General features: G+C 39.9%; 1 protein-coding gene across 1 annotated transcript in view; it reads left to right on the forward strand.

The window, feature by feature from the left end:
* The window catches only part of VPS41 (VPS41 subunit of HOPS complex), a 141,964-nt gene that overhangs the window by 14,326 nt on the left and 112,040 nt on the right, over positions 1-15,598 (forward strand). Inside the window, exons 3-4 of the mRNA XM_080918301.1 lie at positions 9,352-9,456; positions 15,106-15,183. Coding sequence (XP_080774427.1) covers positions 9,352-9,456; positions 15,106-15,183 — 183 coding nt within the window. The remainder of the gene's footprint in view (positions 1-9,351; positions 9,457-15,105; positions 15,184-15,598) is intronic.

The following is a 15,598-nucleotide window of genomic DNA, read 5'->3' on the forward strand; positions in this document are numbered from 1 at the left end:
ATTCTGGCTCTGGGCATGCAGCTCTATAACCTGCTGATTTCACCCATCTTATTTTCAGTGTTAGTCTAGTAATAGGAAGTATGTCTCCCCAGAGATAGCGCTATCCTTATGCCAGAACTTGTGAATATGACCTATTACAGAACAAGGAGAAGGTTGCCAGTCAGCTTTGAGACCCAGAGATTCTTTGAAGCATGTGGGCAGGAATCACTGTGATACTAAGGATCTTTATAGATGGAACAGGGAACCAGGAGATGGTAGGGGGTTGTGCTGTGGCGCGATATGGTGTGGCATGTGATGTGTGTGATATGTGGTATGTACAGTGGTGTGTGTAGTATGTGTTGTGCCATGGTGTGGTGTGTGGTGTGTATGGTGTAGTGTGTGGTGTGTGGTGTATGGTGTCTTGTGGCATATGGTATATAGTACAGTGTGGTCTGTGTTGTGTGGTATGCTGTGGTGTGGCGTGGCATGGCGTGGTGTGGTGTGGTATGGCATGGTACGGTATGGTGTGGTATGCTGTGGTATTGGTATGCTGTGGTATTGGTGTGGTGTGGTGTGGTGTGGTGTGGAGTGGTATTTATGTAAAGGAGTCAGCCTGCTTTTGAAGCTGGGGAATTTGAGCAGCTTTCAGAACCTAGGAAAGGCAAGAAAAGGCTTTTTCCCTCTTGCCTCTAGAAGAATTTTGCCCAGGGTCATTTGCTGTGGAACTGTAAGACAGACATGCGTTGTCTTAAGGAGCAGTATTTGTGATCAGTTTTATGGTAGTGATAGGAGTCTAATGCATTAACTAATTTAGGTCCGAAGACCTTGTCCTTACAGTTCTTCCATATGGCTTATTTTATAGTTTGGGGAGTAAGATATATCCAGGCAAGAGGAACCATACTGGGAACACATGGTATTTAAACTGGTGGGAAACTGTTGTCAAGATACATGCATTTTTGATGACTCTTCTCAACTGTTTAATTAACTTCATTGACAGGTGGGGTCAAATCTGCCTCGTCGAGGTTTGAAGCTTCTGTCTGCAGACTAGAAATGCTATGATGCGTCTTTTCACGCCAGGGTGATGCTTTGTTTATATAGAGATTCCCACTCACCTGTGCTGTGGTGTTTCTTTCCTTCCCCGTGTGACTGATGCCTTCAGGTGGACTAAGTTGATCTCTTGTACAGTATGAGGGAGAGATTGGGGGAGGACAGCCCCTAAAAGAGCTTGAGATGTTAGCCTGTTGTCATTTTCAGTATGGATGGACTGGGGTGTTTTGAAGTGTTTTGCTTTGGGATCAGCTTTTGGGAGAGGCTCCTAGATAATCTGTAGGACAGCAATACCCCCTCTCCTTTTCCCATTGGCCAAACTCACAACTATGTTTCGAACTATGTTTGAAAACTTTTGTTTTTCCTCACTGATGCTCAGGATCAAACCCTAGGACCTGAGCATGCTAGAGAAGTGCTCTGTTGCAGAACTTCATGCAGAGCTGAAGTCAAAGGTGACACACCACTGTGACAAAGTCTAGAGCAAAGGAGTTATTAGAGTCCTAGCACTTCTGTTCACTGATGATACAGTCTGGCAGGGCCGCAGGATGTTAAATTCTAAGAGTGGAAATTCCCCAAATACCTATTGATCATCCCTTTCAAAGTGGGTTAACTCAGGTTTTAAGATACTTGCTCATAGATTGTATAGGGTACAGCCGACAGAGGAGGTGGCTCCTTGGTTGTGCGTTTGAGTACAATGTTGGAGAACTCTTACTTTCTCTCCCACCTCTGCTTTTTCTTCGGCTCCCATTTAGATGATAGTAGTGAAGATTGTTTTCTTTAGTTCTCAGGAACTAAAATTTACCTAATAAAACTGTGGGTACCCAATAGAGACCAAAATCTATTATCTGTAGCAAAAACAACAAAAATCTGTAGAGGCAGCAGACCCAAGTTCAGTAAGCAGCTTCTCTAAGGCATTCTCAATTAGATCCCCACACCGAAATCAGGGACTAGAAACCCAAGCGACTGCAAGCCTATGATTCTCAGGAGCTGCTATTAACTGCAGCTCCTGGATTTCCTCCCTATTACTTGAATACTTCCGTGAAAAAAATATGTTTCATTTACAGAATTTGAGCACATGACTTTTCTGAATCTTTGGGATATGCTCTTTGGGGTAAACCACAGGACAAGGTGGGCATCATGGGATGAACTCTGCCAATGAGATCTCCACACTCTATACCAAAACCACTGCAGGCATCACAGAAACACTAGAGAATGTGTTACTCTTAGATCCTGGGAGGGGAAGAGAAGGCTCCAGACAAAAAAGAAGTTGTTGTTGTTGTTTTTTTTAATGTTAGTGTTATTATTAATTGTTCATGGGTGTAGAAATTGTAAGAAGTTTTGGTGGGACTGGCTATAAGATGCTTCTATACATTTTAAAAAATGTGCTGTTAGGCATGTCTGAGAAATAGTAAGTCTCTTCTGAAACAGTGATTTCAAGGACCTAAATATTTGTTCTTTTTCATGTAACAGTGCAAATTTTAAACTTAGGGTTTTTTGAAAATTGAATTTGTATGGCCTCTATTTTCTAGTCTGCTAGAAGAGGGGGAGTTTCATTTTATAGATTTGTGTACAATTCCGGTTTACACTACCTTCCCTCTTTTTGGAGCCTTCTCCTTACCTCTAAGAGTAGCACACCATCCACAGTTGCTTTGGTTTCTAGTGTCTGATTTGGAGTGTGCAGATCTAATTGGGGTTACCTTAGAGAAGCTGCTTTCTGAACTTGGATCTGCTGCCTCTACAGACGTTTGTTTTGACTGGTCTTTATTGGGTACCCACAGTTTTGTTAGGTGAAGTTCAGAACAATGAAAAGGCATAAACCCTGCTTCTAAGAATCCTGTGATCACCAAAGGATATTGGGAAGAAAGGAAAAGAGGGTTAAGTTGGCTTTAGTGGCGGAAATTGTCCACCTGAATGGCATATCTTGAAGACTGGGGCAGTTATTCCATATGGCTGGGAGGAAATGAAAAGCTTGTTTGCTTTTCTCATTTTCCTCCTCTTCTATATATTCTTATCACTTTCCCAATATAAAATAAATGATGAGAGTTGATCCTGTTTATGGTATGTGGCTTAGGGCATGGGAACCTTCACCTTATTTTTTTCTTTTTGAATTGAACATGAAATTCTGATACTACAGGGCAAAGGAGAGAGTGGGGTTTATGAGAACTGCTTGACTTGTGCATCTTAAGCAGTGCTCCTCAATTATTAGAGGCTCAGTGTCTTCTCCCTTTTTAAGTATTGGAGGGAGGAGAGAGGCTCCAAAACACAGGGATTTCAGCTCAGTTGATGTGGTCCAAACAATACTGAACAATGGCATTTATTTTTATTTTTATAGAAATAGCATAAAATAGAATTTATTTCATAAGAAATGCAACGCTTACTTGTCTTAGAATGTATTTATTGGCCAGACAGCAGAGCAGTGACCCTTACCCCACTTTAACATGACACGAATCATGTTATCACCTGCATCCCACAGATGAAGAGCGTGAGGCTCGAGGGGTCTTACTATTCGGTTTCTATTCTTCTGTTTTGTTTTCCACAAATTACGTCTCCATTTCTAGAGAAAAATCTGCATCGTGCAGAGTATTTTCTGATGCATTTCAGCTGAGAAGCATCAAGAAAATGCCTCCTGTGAATGGTGCTAATGTCTCCAAAATATTTTATCAGGAGAAACTTATTAAGCTGGTGTCTAACTTTGACACCATGGGCTGTTTAATCAAGCGAGTTTGGTTTCTGGGACTGGCTGTTCACCCCCACGCTGACCCCTCACTGGAAGCCAAGAGTGCGTTCTCTCCACATGCCCAGGATTGTGGCCACAGTGACTTCAGGCACTCACTGGGCAACAGAACCGTCTGCCTGCCTCAGGTTGTGTATCAGTGTGTTTTATGTTTTTTTTTAATAATATGTAGCTAGGAGGAGTCATGGAGACTTTTCTGTACATTTGAAAAAGCAGTTCTGACCATCCACATTAATTCACCAGTTCCAAATTTTAGTCTTTTTTAAAGATTTTTTATAACAATATTGCTTAAAAGATAAAAGAACATTATTTGCATTCGTATGAGAATGTAATTGTTATCTGTCAGCAGCCCCATAGGAAGATATACAGGAAGCTTTGAGGCACTGGTTTTATTCTAGGCGCGGGGTCTGTTATCTTCCTGTCACTTTCTTGTGAAGGGTGGTCACTGAGGCAGCTGTCATACCTTGTATTATCAATGAAAGTCAGCAGTCAGTCTTTCAGCTTCATTATGTAGTTTTCTTGCTATATTTTGGTGCTGTAGAAAGGGCTGTGAAGGCATCCTTCTTCTCACATGCTTTTCATATAAATAAAATGCTGCTTGTGTAGAAGTATAGCACAGTAGTTAGCGCACAGTGCCCGTTAAGGTCAGCCCACTCATGTGCATTTTGCAGAGCAACATTGGAAAGCTAGCTGAAGGCCTGAGCCCTTGACTGACTTTGAGCTTTACCTGTAGTAAGTCCCTTTCCTTAAGTCCCATCTACCCCCTCTGAAGGTTAGGACACGCTTTTAAGATCCATGTACTAAGTTTGAAGAGTCCTGTGTTGAGAACACACATTTAGAGATAACAGTCTCAAGTAGATGTGTATGTCCAGTAATGTATAACTTTCCTTTGTTTCTGCTGCTTTTCTTTATAATACTCTGTGGGGGTAGTTACATCTATTCCTTCAGATATTTCTTTTTGGTTTTGAGTTTCAAATTGTGTTTTGATTGATAATTTCAGTAATGCTTTTAATAATTTCCTTGTTTGTATTTGTTCATTTCCCCCCCTTTTTTTTTTTGGTCTCAAGTTTATTTGTAAAAACATAGGACAGTGGTCATCTGCAGTAGTGTGTGGGTGGGTGTGTCACAGCAGTCTGTCTTTCTGCACATTGGCAGGAGCCTTCTCTATGGAGCCTTCACAGGGGCCTGGGCACCTGTAGGAGCCTGAGCTGGAGCCGCAGCCTGGGCCTCAGCTGGAGCTGTGGCCTCTGCCTTGGTTTGAACCTTGGGCTTTGGTTGGCACAGTCTACGTACGACCCTTGACCGTGTAGCTTTGAATCCTCTTCCCAAGCTTGGGGTGAGTGATGAAAGCCAGACGGCTGAGTTTGCGGCTGGGGCCCTTTGGTATCTTAGGCTTGTTGGCCTGAGGCTTCACAAGGGCCTTGATGGCCTCTGCATCTTCCTCAGGAACTTGGGATCAACCCCTTAAGAGGTTTGTATCTTTGTGACCGGGGTTTCTTGATGCCATTCCTGTGCCATTTGCGGGACTGGTTGTGTGTGGCGTGGTTCTTGGACGTGTCCGTGTCTGCACAGTTAACCTGTGTCTTCCTACTGCCTGGGACCGAAGACAATGAGCTCCTCATTCCCTTTAACAAACTAATTGATCAGAAAAATTAGCATTTTGTGGAGTTTATATGGAATGAATGATTAGTAATGAGAAAAATTTAAATACAAACATTCTAAAATTCAAATGTTCTGGTATTGGATTTCAATGGTTATTTTTTATATTGAACTTGTAAGAATGAGTACAATTTTGAGTATTTCAGTTTTCCTCAAGGTAATTAGAGTTCTAGACAGAATGTCCTAGAGGAAGCAAACCTTTATTTTAAACTTCCGTACCCATGGTTGATTATTGATTTGCTTTTTATTAACACTTGGTTTTTACTGTGAAAATTCAAGCTGCATGAGAGCAATTTCTTTTTTCTTTTAACACTGAGAAATTCTTTGAGGATGTTCCTGCCTTTCTATTGTATCCAGTTTTAAAACACTGGATGTTTATTAAAAGGATTTGCCCCTAGTCAGATGTAGCTGAGGACAGGAAACTAGGTAAACCACTCATATGATTAAATTTTCTAATGGTTCAGCCGGGTTGTCTTGGAAGGGAAGCTGTGCTGGGAAGGCCATCTTCACAGTGTGATTATGGGTTGCTGAGGACTACTTACCTAGAGATGCTTTTATTAGCTTGATCTGGGCATTATGGGATAACTGACCTCTTAAGTATATTTAATGCCAATTTTGGTTTCTAAAGTTAAAATTGAATTTAATAAAGAAGTGATAAAAATAATAAAGAAGAATAAAAAATTGAGTTTAACAAATAAATTATATTTAATTTCTGAATAAATAGTACAAACAGGAAATGCAATGGTTGGCGTCCCCACCCTTAGCCAGTGTTTTCATTTCTCTATTTGGAATGTAGCAGTGATGAGCTGTATACATGTCTGTTTCTTATCCATGGGTTTTAAACAATGAGAATAATGTAGTTGATGCATGTTGGTCCACAGGTCTGGTGAGGTGCCCTGAACGTCCCCAGGATAGTCACCCTCCCAGGACACACTGACAAAGGGAAGGGCTGCCAAGTACTCCTCACAGAGAAACCCCTAAACTTTAATTTGTTATTTCCTCAAGTGATTTCCTCCTGTTAAGTTCAAAACTCAGTAAAAACGGTCCTGAAATGACCTTTATTTTCTGATAGTGTACTAGAATTTCATAGGATGGTTTAAGGATCTGTCTTTAATTAAAGGTGCTATACACTTAGTACTAATCTGTGTTTGTTGAGAAATTGATTCCTTTTGAAGGAAAGCTGCAAACTTCTCTTGTATGGGTAAATGTCACTCTATTCATATCTTCACTTAGCTGCTAGTCAGTGCCTGTTCTGTTCCACCAGGTTGTCATAGTAACACAGTTAACTGTCATCTCAACTCAGACTGTTGATGGTTTTATTTGTAGGTTTGTAGGATTATTAAAATTTAACAAAATTATTGATTTGCTTTTTATTAACACAGAGTTATTTACCATGAAAGTTCAAGCTGCACAAACGTTTTTTTTTCTGTTTAATTTTTTCCCCAGAATTAGAGTGAAACTAGATATTAAATCCTTGTGATTAAATTTTTTTATTTAAAATGTAATATAGACTCTTCAATAGCAGAGTAACCTCTGAATTGTAGTTCTGAGTCATTTCCTATTTTCTTCCTTCTGACAAGGAGGCAAAAAATAAAAGCCTTTAAATTCACCTTTAGCTTGCTTTTAACTAAACATAAGGATCCCTGTCAGGAAAGCATGAAATGGTACATAAAGTGCCTAATACTGAGTTTTCACTTTCTTTATGGCTTTGGAAATCTTGTGAGAATGCTTCACTGAACTGTGTAGTGGAAGTATTTATTTTCATATATTTATGTGAGAGAAATTACTCAGTTTTCCCTTATAAATAAGGCAGCCAAACCTTATTTACAGTGAGCTTATCTAATGGTCCGTGGATGAGTGCTTTTATGCAAAATAGTCGGGAGGCTAGAATTAACTTTCACACTGAGTGCACATTTGATGTCCACACTTGAGCAACATGTGGCATCTTATTCTGAGGGCTGCTGTCCAGGATTCAATTTGTATTTAACACATTTACCTCGGAATACACAGCTTACCTGTGTGACATCTCATGTTTTCTTAGAACATCTCTCTCTTCCTGGGAGATGCAGAGGGTTTGTTGGTGGTTTACTCTTCCCTGTACATTTTTAAATACTTGGCTAACTAGCTGTGTCATATTACACACTAAAATAGATCAGTTTGGCGATGTTACAACTTCAGTCTGTATTGATTATTATAAAATACCTTTTCATATTCTGATAGGATACTGTGTACTATCTTGCTCTTAATTCTTGGTCATAGAAAATTAAAAGTATGTACACCATCTTAGGTGGAACTCAACAGCTGGCAGCTTATTAAGAATGATCATTAGTGTACATGAAATGTTTCTTTTAAAATATTAATATCTTGTGGCTGACGGTGCCCTTTCCCCACAGTTCTCATTCTGTTATTTACACCCTGAGTCCTCTGCTTTCATACCGAATCATGGCTGACCCATGCAATTAGAATATTGAAGAAATGACTGTGCTTCCTGGGAGGCTAGGCCTAAGGAGGCATAAGGCTTTTACCTGGTTCTCAGAGTCATTCATAGTGAGAGAAGCTGAATATCTTTGAGCTGCTCAGGTAGATCAGGAAAAGGCACATTAGCAAGGAAACACGTTTTCCCACCAAAGCTAATCTTACCACCTTGCCCGCCATTGCATGAGGCTCATGCCCTCTTATCTTAAAATTTTGTTCATGAGCATAATGAATTTTTATCATATCCCTCCCCTCTCCCTACTTCCACTCCATTTCCCATTTCCCCCCAAGTTCATGTCTTCTTCATTCTCATATATTTGTATGAAACCAATTGAGTACAATTGGTATTGTCCATCGTACATGGGCATAGGGCTGACTCCTTGGGCATGAACTTACAAGACAGCCTACCCTAGGAGAGGACTGACTCTCCCTGTCAATTGCTATTACCTGCTTGTAGCTGCTCTTCCAACCAGGGCTGAGTCCTCCTGAGCAGTCCTCCATTCATGCTGGAAGGATAACTGACGTGGTCTTTTACAGGCAGTTGTGCTGCTGAGAGTTCATGGGTACGTATCCATGCCATGCCCAGAGGAGACTATATTGCTTAAGCTCTCCTAGTCTGCTGGGTCTTATAATTTTCTTTAGCACTTCCTGAGATATTTCTAGAGCTTTGGGGATTGGGTTACCTGGGCACTCAACAGTTTTTGCTTCTTTTCTTCATTTTTACTGGTTGTAGTTTTCTGTAGTAATACTCTATTTGGTATGAAAAAAGCCTGCATTGATGTGGGTGAGTCAGAGCTGCACTTAGCTGTGGATATCAAGTATTTAGAAGGTAGTTGGAAACTATATCAAATTAGTAAATTGTACTAGTAGGTTCTCTTCTAGAGGGTGTGATGACCTCTCCAGGCACAGGTTCTTGGATAGGTTTACTGTACCTGGCATGAGCTTTCTCATATTGATTGGGTCTTACACCCAATCACATTAGCTGTTAGCTACCCCCCAAGTTATTACAGGCATTAGTTGCATTCCTGGGCATATATCGCTGAGCTAGTCATTATTGTAGATTACAAGAATTCCAATTGAGGAGGACTGTTAACTTTTATAGGAAGCCTGGATTTATTGATTTGTGGTTATTATCAATACTGGTTACCAATTTTATTCATCAACAATGCCAATTGAGAAAATCTTAGGTAGTGTATCACCCACAGTAAGGCCGAATATACAGTTATTTAGAATGAAATAGTTATTTCAAATAGCTATGTTTTCAACTTTTGAATTTAGTTTATCAGTGCAATTATATACATAATTGGCAAAAAGAAACAGCAATATTAAGTTGTATGTAGAGTTGTGGTTTTTAGCAATGAATGAAAGAGCTATCTCTTGTTCTACCTTGGAGGTGTATTTTGGATCATTCAGAAGATAACCACAATAATTACACTCTTCCTTTGTTTTTCATGCAGGAAGAGAGTGAAGAGGAACCCAAACTGAAGTATGAAAGGCTTTCCAATGGGGTGACGGAGATTCTTCAGAAAGATGCTGCAAGCTGTATGACAGTTCATGACAAGGTAACAAGCATTATTAAAATGATTGCAGATGCCTAGCATCTATGTTGTTGCTATGGCAAAGGTACTGGGTCATATCATTAATCTATTCTTGAAGCCAAACTTCTTATATTATAGTAGTGCAGGCCATGGTTTTATCCATTGTTATCTTCTTCCATGTGAGCCTGGGAGTAAGTCTCAGACCTTCCAAACATGGCAGGTCCCCACCTCTGCTGTATCTTTCGACAAACATGGCAGGTCCCACCTCTGCTGTATCTTTCGACAAACATGGCAGGTCCCACCTCTGCTGTATCTTTCGATGTATGCTCTGTTGTTTCATTCTGCAGCTGGCTTCCCACCTAATGCCTTTTGCTTCAGATTATGTTCCTTATAAACAGATCCCCATACTCACTCAACAGTTTAGTAATAATGTCTACTCTTGTTTTTAACCGTAAATTCCCTGCTGTGAGTCCCCTGCCTCCTTTGGCTGTCGTGTCATGGTTGCTGAGCCCTAGCTAATTCTCTGATCTTCTTCACTGATGGAGATTGACCAGGCTGTTCTTGAAACTCACTTCCATTCACCTTCTCTTCCTTATGGTTGTCTTAGTCACCATATCCTATTGTGTGAAGCGGCACCACGGCCAAGGCAATTCTTATAAAACAAAGCAACTGGAAACTGGGAACTGGCTTACAGTTTCAGAGGCTCAGTCCGTTATATCATGGCACAGAGCATAGTGACTAGAAGGGGTGATGCAGAAGTAGCTTACAGCTGCATCCTGATTCCCCATGAGAGACAGAGCCTCCCTGGCACGGGTTTTTGAAACCCCAAGCCCACTTCCCAGTGACACGGTTTCTCCAACAAGGCTACATCTCTCAATCCTTCTAATCCTTTCAAATACTGCTACTTTTTGGTGACTAAATATGAGGCTGTGAGGTCGGGGGTTGGGGTATTCTTCTTCAAACCACAGTGGCGCATCTCCCACTGCTATGATATATGCTATGGATAATTTTAGTAACTGGAACTTGATGATCTTTGGCCTCTGCATACTGTCTTCAAATTTTGGTGTTCATTTTCACACCCACCATTCCTAACTATGGAGTCCCATCTCTCTTCTTTTTTGTTTTCTGTTCTGTGAGACTGCTAATTACCTTAAACCGACCAGTCTTCCTTATGCTGCACTTGGTAAACGGGGCCCTGTCCTTGTTTTTCTGTCTAGACTCTTCTGTCTCTTGGTTGCAGTGTGTTGTGTTGAAAATAAACAACTTTGTAGACCCTTGTATAATTTTCCTCATTTAAATAAAGGCTGAGGTCTTCAGTGTGGCATGTAAGGCACTCTGGAATCTTGCCTGCTGTGTGTAATTGAGCTACTCTCTCAGTGATCTCTGATGTGGACATGGGACTGTGGTGGAAATGTTTGTCCTGTTCTGCTACCAGTTTATGTGCTAGATTCTTCTCCTCCTGAGCTTCTACGAGTTCACATTCATCATTTCTCCCTGAATTAGTCTGCTTTCTTTCTCATTTGTTCTATTCCTGGCCCTTTTGCTGGAGTGGACCAGAGACTCTGATCTGATCGTGCAGTCTCTCCCTTAAGACTTACTGATTTCTAATGCCTTAATGATTTGGACCTGCCCACCCTGCCTTCCTCCCCTTTCCACCTTTCATCCCGTGGGCTTCTTTGGTGCTCCTTGTTAGTTAGCCTTTCCAGCTGTACTGCCTGCCTTTCCTCTAGGGCATGAATTAGATGGGTCTTTCGTCTGTGTAAAGCTGCTTATACTTTATCTCTTGTTATAGAACTTTTTCTGCTCTGACCTTTCTACCCATCTGTGTTTGCTTTCTAAGTCTTCCTTCCATCTTTTTCATATTGACTCTTCTTATTTCTGTGGGTCTTAGAGGTACTGTCATTTTAAACATAGTCTCTAAATTGAATAGCAATGACTTATTTTTATATCTGTTTTCCTCAGTGTAGCAAAATCTTTAGGTTTGCTCATGTTCTAAGTACATTATACTTCTTTTTGTGTGCTTGTTGAATGATCATTTGAATCCATGAAATGGAAAGCATGTTTGTCCTTTAGTTAACAGTGTACATAACATATTGGCCAGAGAGCCTGATATGGGTTGGGAAGGATTGTCAGTGCTGACATTCAGACCACAGACTTTCAGTTGAGTCTCTATTTTATATTAAGAGGATTCCAATTGAGTTGATAGCATTTCGGGTTTATTTTGGCTTTGTTTCTGCAGTTCTAGAAAGTGAATGCAGGTTGTACTAGGTATGTGCTCTGTACCCCAAATGCCTTCTGCACCCCGTACTTGAGTATTTATTTCTGTCCCTGTCTGCACCTGGTGTCTGTTTCTAATGAAGTCTCATCAGTTCCTGGGACTTGGTTCCTCATGTGTGACTGAAGGCTGTCCTAGTAGCTGTATGTGGAATATTGTGAAACACTTGAGAAAGGGCTGAGCAGACATGCACTGTGTTTCTTTTTCTTGGTGATACTAGTACCTGTTCCCAACCCATCTACTTCATCTACATGAAGTTCAGTTGAACAGTTAGTGGGTTAAAATGTCTACCCATTATAAAGCAAACTGGATTTATAATAATTAAACAGTAATGAGGACATTGAAGCTATATTCATAATTATACACCTAGATTTCACATATTTTCAGGCAAAACAAAACAACAACAAAAACAAAGAGCAACAACAAAAACCAAAATAATTCAAACTCTTAATACCTAAGTAGCTCAAGGATTCAAAAAAATTGTTTTCCGAGAATTTTATAAAATGTGTCTTAATATATTCACCTCTGTATGTGTGTTTCTCCAACTCTTCCCATTCCCAGGTCTTTTCCTTCCCTCCTGTCAGATTGTGCTGCCCAGATATTTTTGGGTATGTGGTCTTCTACTGGAGAATGGTCAGCTTACCAGGGTCCATACTCTTAGAGAACACTGACTCTCTCTCAGCAGTTAGCAGTTGCCAGCAGCCCCATGACTAGGGGTGGATTGTATGTCCAACTCCATTGTTCATAATGGGGTTTGGTCTGGCTTGGGCTTGCACAGACTTTGTGTACACTGTTGCAACCAAGTTCAAATGTGCTTCATTCAGAAGAGAATGTTTCCTTATAGTTTTCTACTACCTTTGGCTCTTACACCCCTGCCTTCCCTATTTCTGCAATGACTCATGAACCTTGGGAGGAGGAAGGGGTATGGGTGGCATTTATGTCCCATGTAAAGTCAAGCATTCTGTAGATTCTTATTTTCTGTATCTTGACTAACTCCCATTTATTGATTGATTGATTAATTGATTGATTGTGTATGTATATAAGACATGAGTGAGCCATGGTGTATCTAGAGGTCAGAGGACAACTTGGTGGTTCTCATGCCACATGGATCCTAGGGATTAAACTCATCTGTCTCAGCAGCAAGCACTTTGACCCATTGAGCCCAAAATGTCATGGTTTTTAATGGCTAGATGGAAAATAAAATTGGAAGGGTCTGTTCTTATATTCTGTCATATTGTAGGGAATTTTGTACTTTGCATTTCTGCTACATTTTAAGTTAGTCGAAAGCATTAGCAAAAGATTATATGAATTATCTATAATTTCAGTAATTAAATAAAGATGATCAGCATGTTAAACATTATTTGGAAGGGCACTTACTTGCTTAATTCAGTGCAGTAGCATTCATTTACTACTTTAAATGGTTACATGCTTTCCTAAACAAAAGATAGCTTGCCATACAAATACCTGGGAAGTTTTTTTCATAAATGGTCCAAATTTACTATATCTGTAGATCAAAATTATGAAATCATTTTGCTATCTATTCCAAATGGTTATTTTATATATATATATATATATATATATATATATATATATATATATAGAGAGAGAGAGAGAGAGAGAGAGAGAGAGAGAGAGAATATGAGTAAAATACCCTGTATTTAAACTCTCAATTTTTCATACCATAAAACGTGATTATTTTTAAGTGGTCTTTACAGTGATGCTGAGAGTGACACAGCATCACTGCCTTTTAAGGATCCAAACTCCCTTAGTTTCCTAACAAACTAAATGCAGAATTTATGAGGCGAATCGATACCATGAGATACGTGGGGTGCAGTGAGCTTTTAAGACCCATTCTTTTACCACAGAAAGCCGTCAAATGGCATATCACTTGCCTTTGGTCTGCATTTTATATGGCATCTTCTATTCAGAAATGGTCAGTATCACTCTAAAGATAAAATTACAACCACTTGGGTCCTCTAGTTCTGATTAGAATGTTCTTGTGCTTTGGGGAAAACATTGCTGCTTGCTTTAAATATTCAGAGTAATTTCCCACCAGAATCACCTCTTCTCTCTCTCTTGCAGCGCCCAAGCCTCCTGTTTGCACCAGGCTTGCTGTCTGCCCTGGATGACTAATCGTCACGGCACCTGGTGCATTCAGGCAGGCCTGTGCAGCGGAATCGTCATCCCTAGTTATGTCTGCACACCTGATGTTTTATTAACCAGTATTGATTTTTTTACCCAGGGGACTTTTTTCTTCCTGAAAAAAGGCAACCTTGCAGGAGCGAAAGGCATTGCGGGGGATGAATTCCTAATGAACCCCCTTTCCCCCTTTTGTGGTTCTCTTTAATGTAGCTTCGTATTTTAAGTGCCTGAATTGAAATTTCATTTTTAGCAATTCTATTTTGATAAATCCCTTCAAATCTTGACTTTCTGTGAGGTTATTTTTTTAAAGATTGTACTGCTTGACTGAAATGCTTTGCAGTGCCTGTGAATTTGAGCATTTCATTATAGGCTGCAATGAAGCATGCTCACATGCAGTGAAATACAGAGGATTCTAGCCTATTTGAGCAAAGCTTAGAGAAATGAAAAGGAAGAAGAATCTTATGTTGTATTTCAGGCAGTCCTTGAGTTTCTTCTGGCTTGTTTAGGGTCAGTTCAGAGGAATAAAGAAACAGTAGGATGTGTGAACTGGTCTGATACCATAAAATGAATATGCAGCCCAACAGCCACTAAGCGACAGGAAAGGATTATTTGTGCATTAGAATATAAACATTTCTGCTCAGGGTTATGTGGAACCATTTATAGAGATATCCTAAAGCTGATGATACATGTACATCTGAGGGTGTTTTATCCCTCCATATGGCATGGATTTTTTTCTTTCAGAAACAGTACTTCATTGTTTTTAAGCATTTTTTTTCTCCCCACCGGCCTGAAATGGCCCAGATTTTTACATTTGCCTTAAATTAGGTAGAATTTTGTAATCATTTTCTCTGACTTTGGGTTCAACTGTAGCATTGTTGAGCCTCACTGCTGCATTTTTAATTTACTGCCTCAGTCCATCAGGCATTGTGTACGGCACTCTCTCTCTCTCTCTCTCTCTCTCTCTCTCGCGCACACACACACACACACACACACACACACACACACACACAGAGCATTAGCTGTCAGTGGGTGAGGGTCCTCATGAGTCATTCTGACAGCTGGGATGCACTATCCTGGTAAAATAGGTCTGGTTCTGTCATTTCCCCGGGCTGGAGCCATGCCTTTTCTAAGGAATGCATGTCCTCCAAGATATTGTAGATATTCACACACTAAGTGTTTTCACTTTGAAAGGCTTTTATTAACCACATACTAATACATGGCATATTTATTAATTGACCTCTCCATTTTTCTTACAGTTTTTGGCACTGGGCACACATTATGGCAAGGTTTATTTACTTGACGTCCAGGGAAACATCACTCAGAAGTTTGATGTAGTAAGTATATGGTCTAAAGTCATGTACATGTGAAGTATGTGACATGTCATGCTAAAATTGTGATAGCACAAGAAGAAAATGTTAATTAAATTTAGTGCTAAAAGTATAAGTCTAAAATTTATAGTATATTCTAAGTCTTTTGAAGGTGAATTAGAGAAAGAACTCTGTAGGTACACGCATACATATATTTGATGTGTGTACATGTATATTCTATTTGTATAAACTTATGTAATTGAGTGTTCACTATGGTCATCTGTCTGACTTTTAATTAAATATTATATGTATTGTATGTGTTTTTAATTGGCAGTGTAGGATGTCTAGATCAGTGGCTTTCAACCTGGCCAATGCTGTAACCCATTAAAACAGTTACTCATGCTGTGGAGGTCCCCAGTCTTAAAATTATTTTCTTTCTTGT

Source organism: Micromys minutus (assembly GCF_963924665.1).
Source record: "Micromys minutus genome assembly, chromosome: 6".
Lineage (NCBI taxonomy): Eukaryota > Metazoa > Chordata > Mammalia > Rodentia > Muridae > Micromys > Micromys minutus.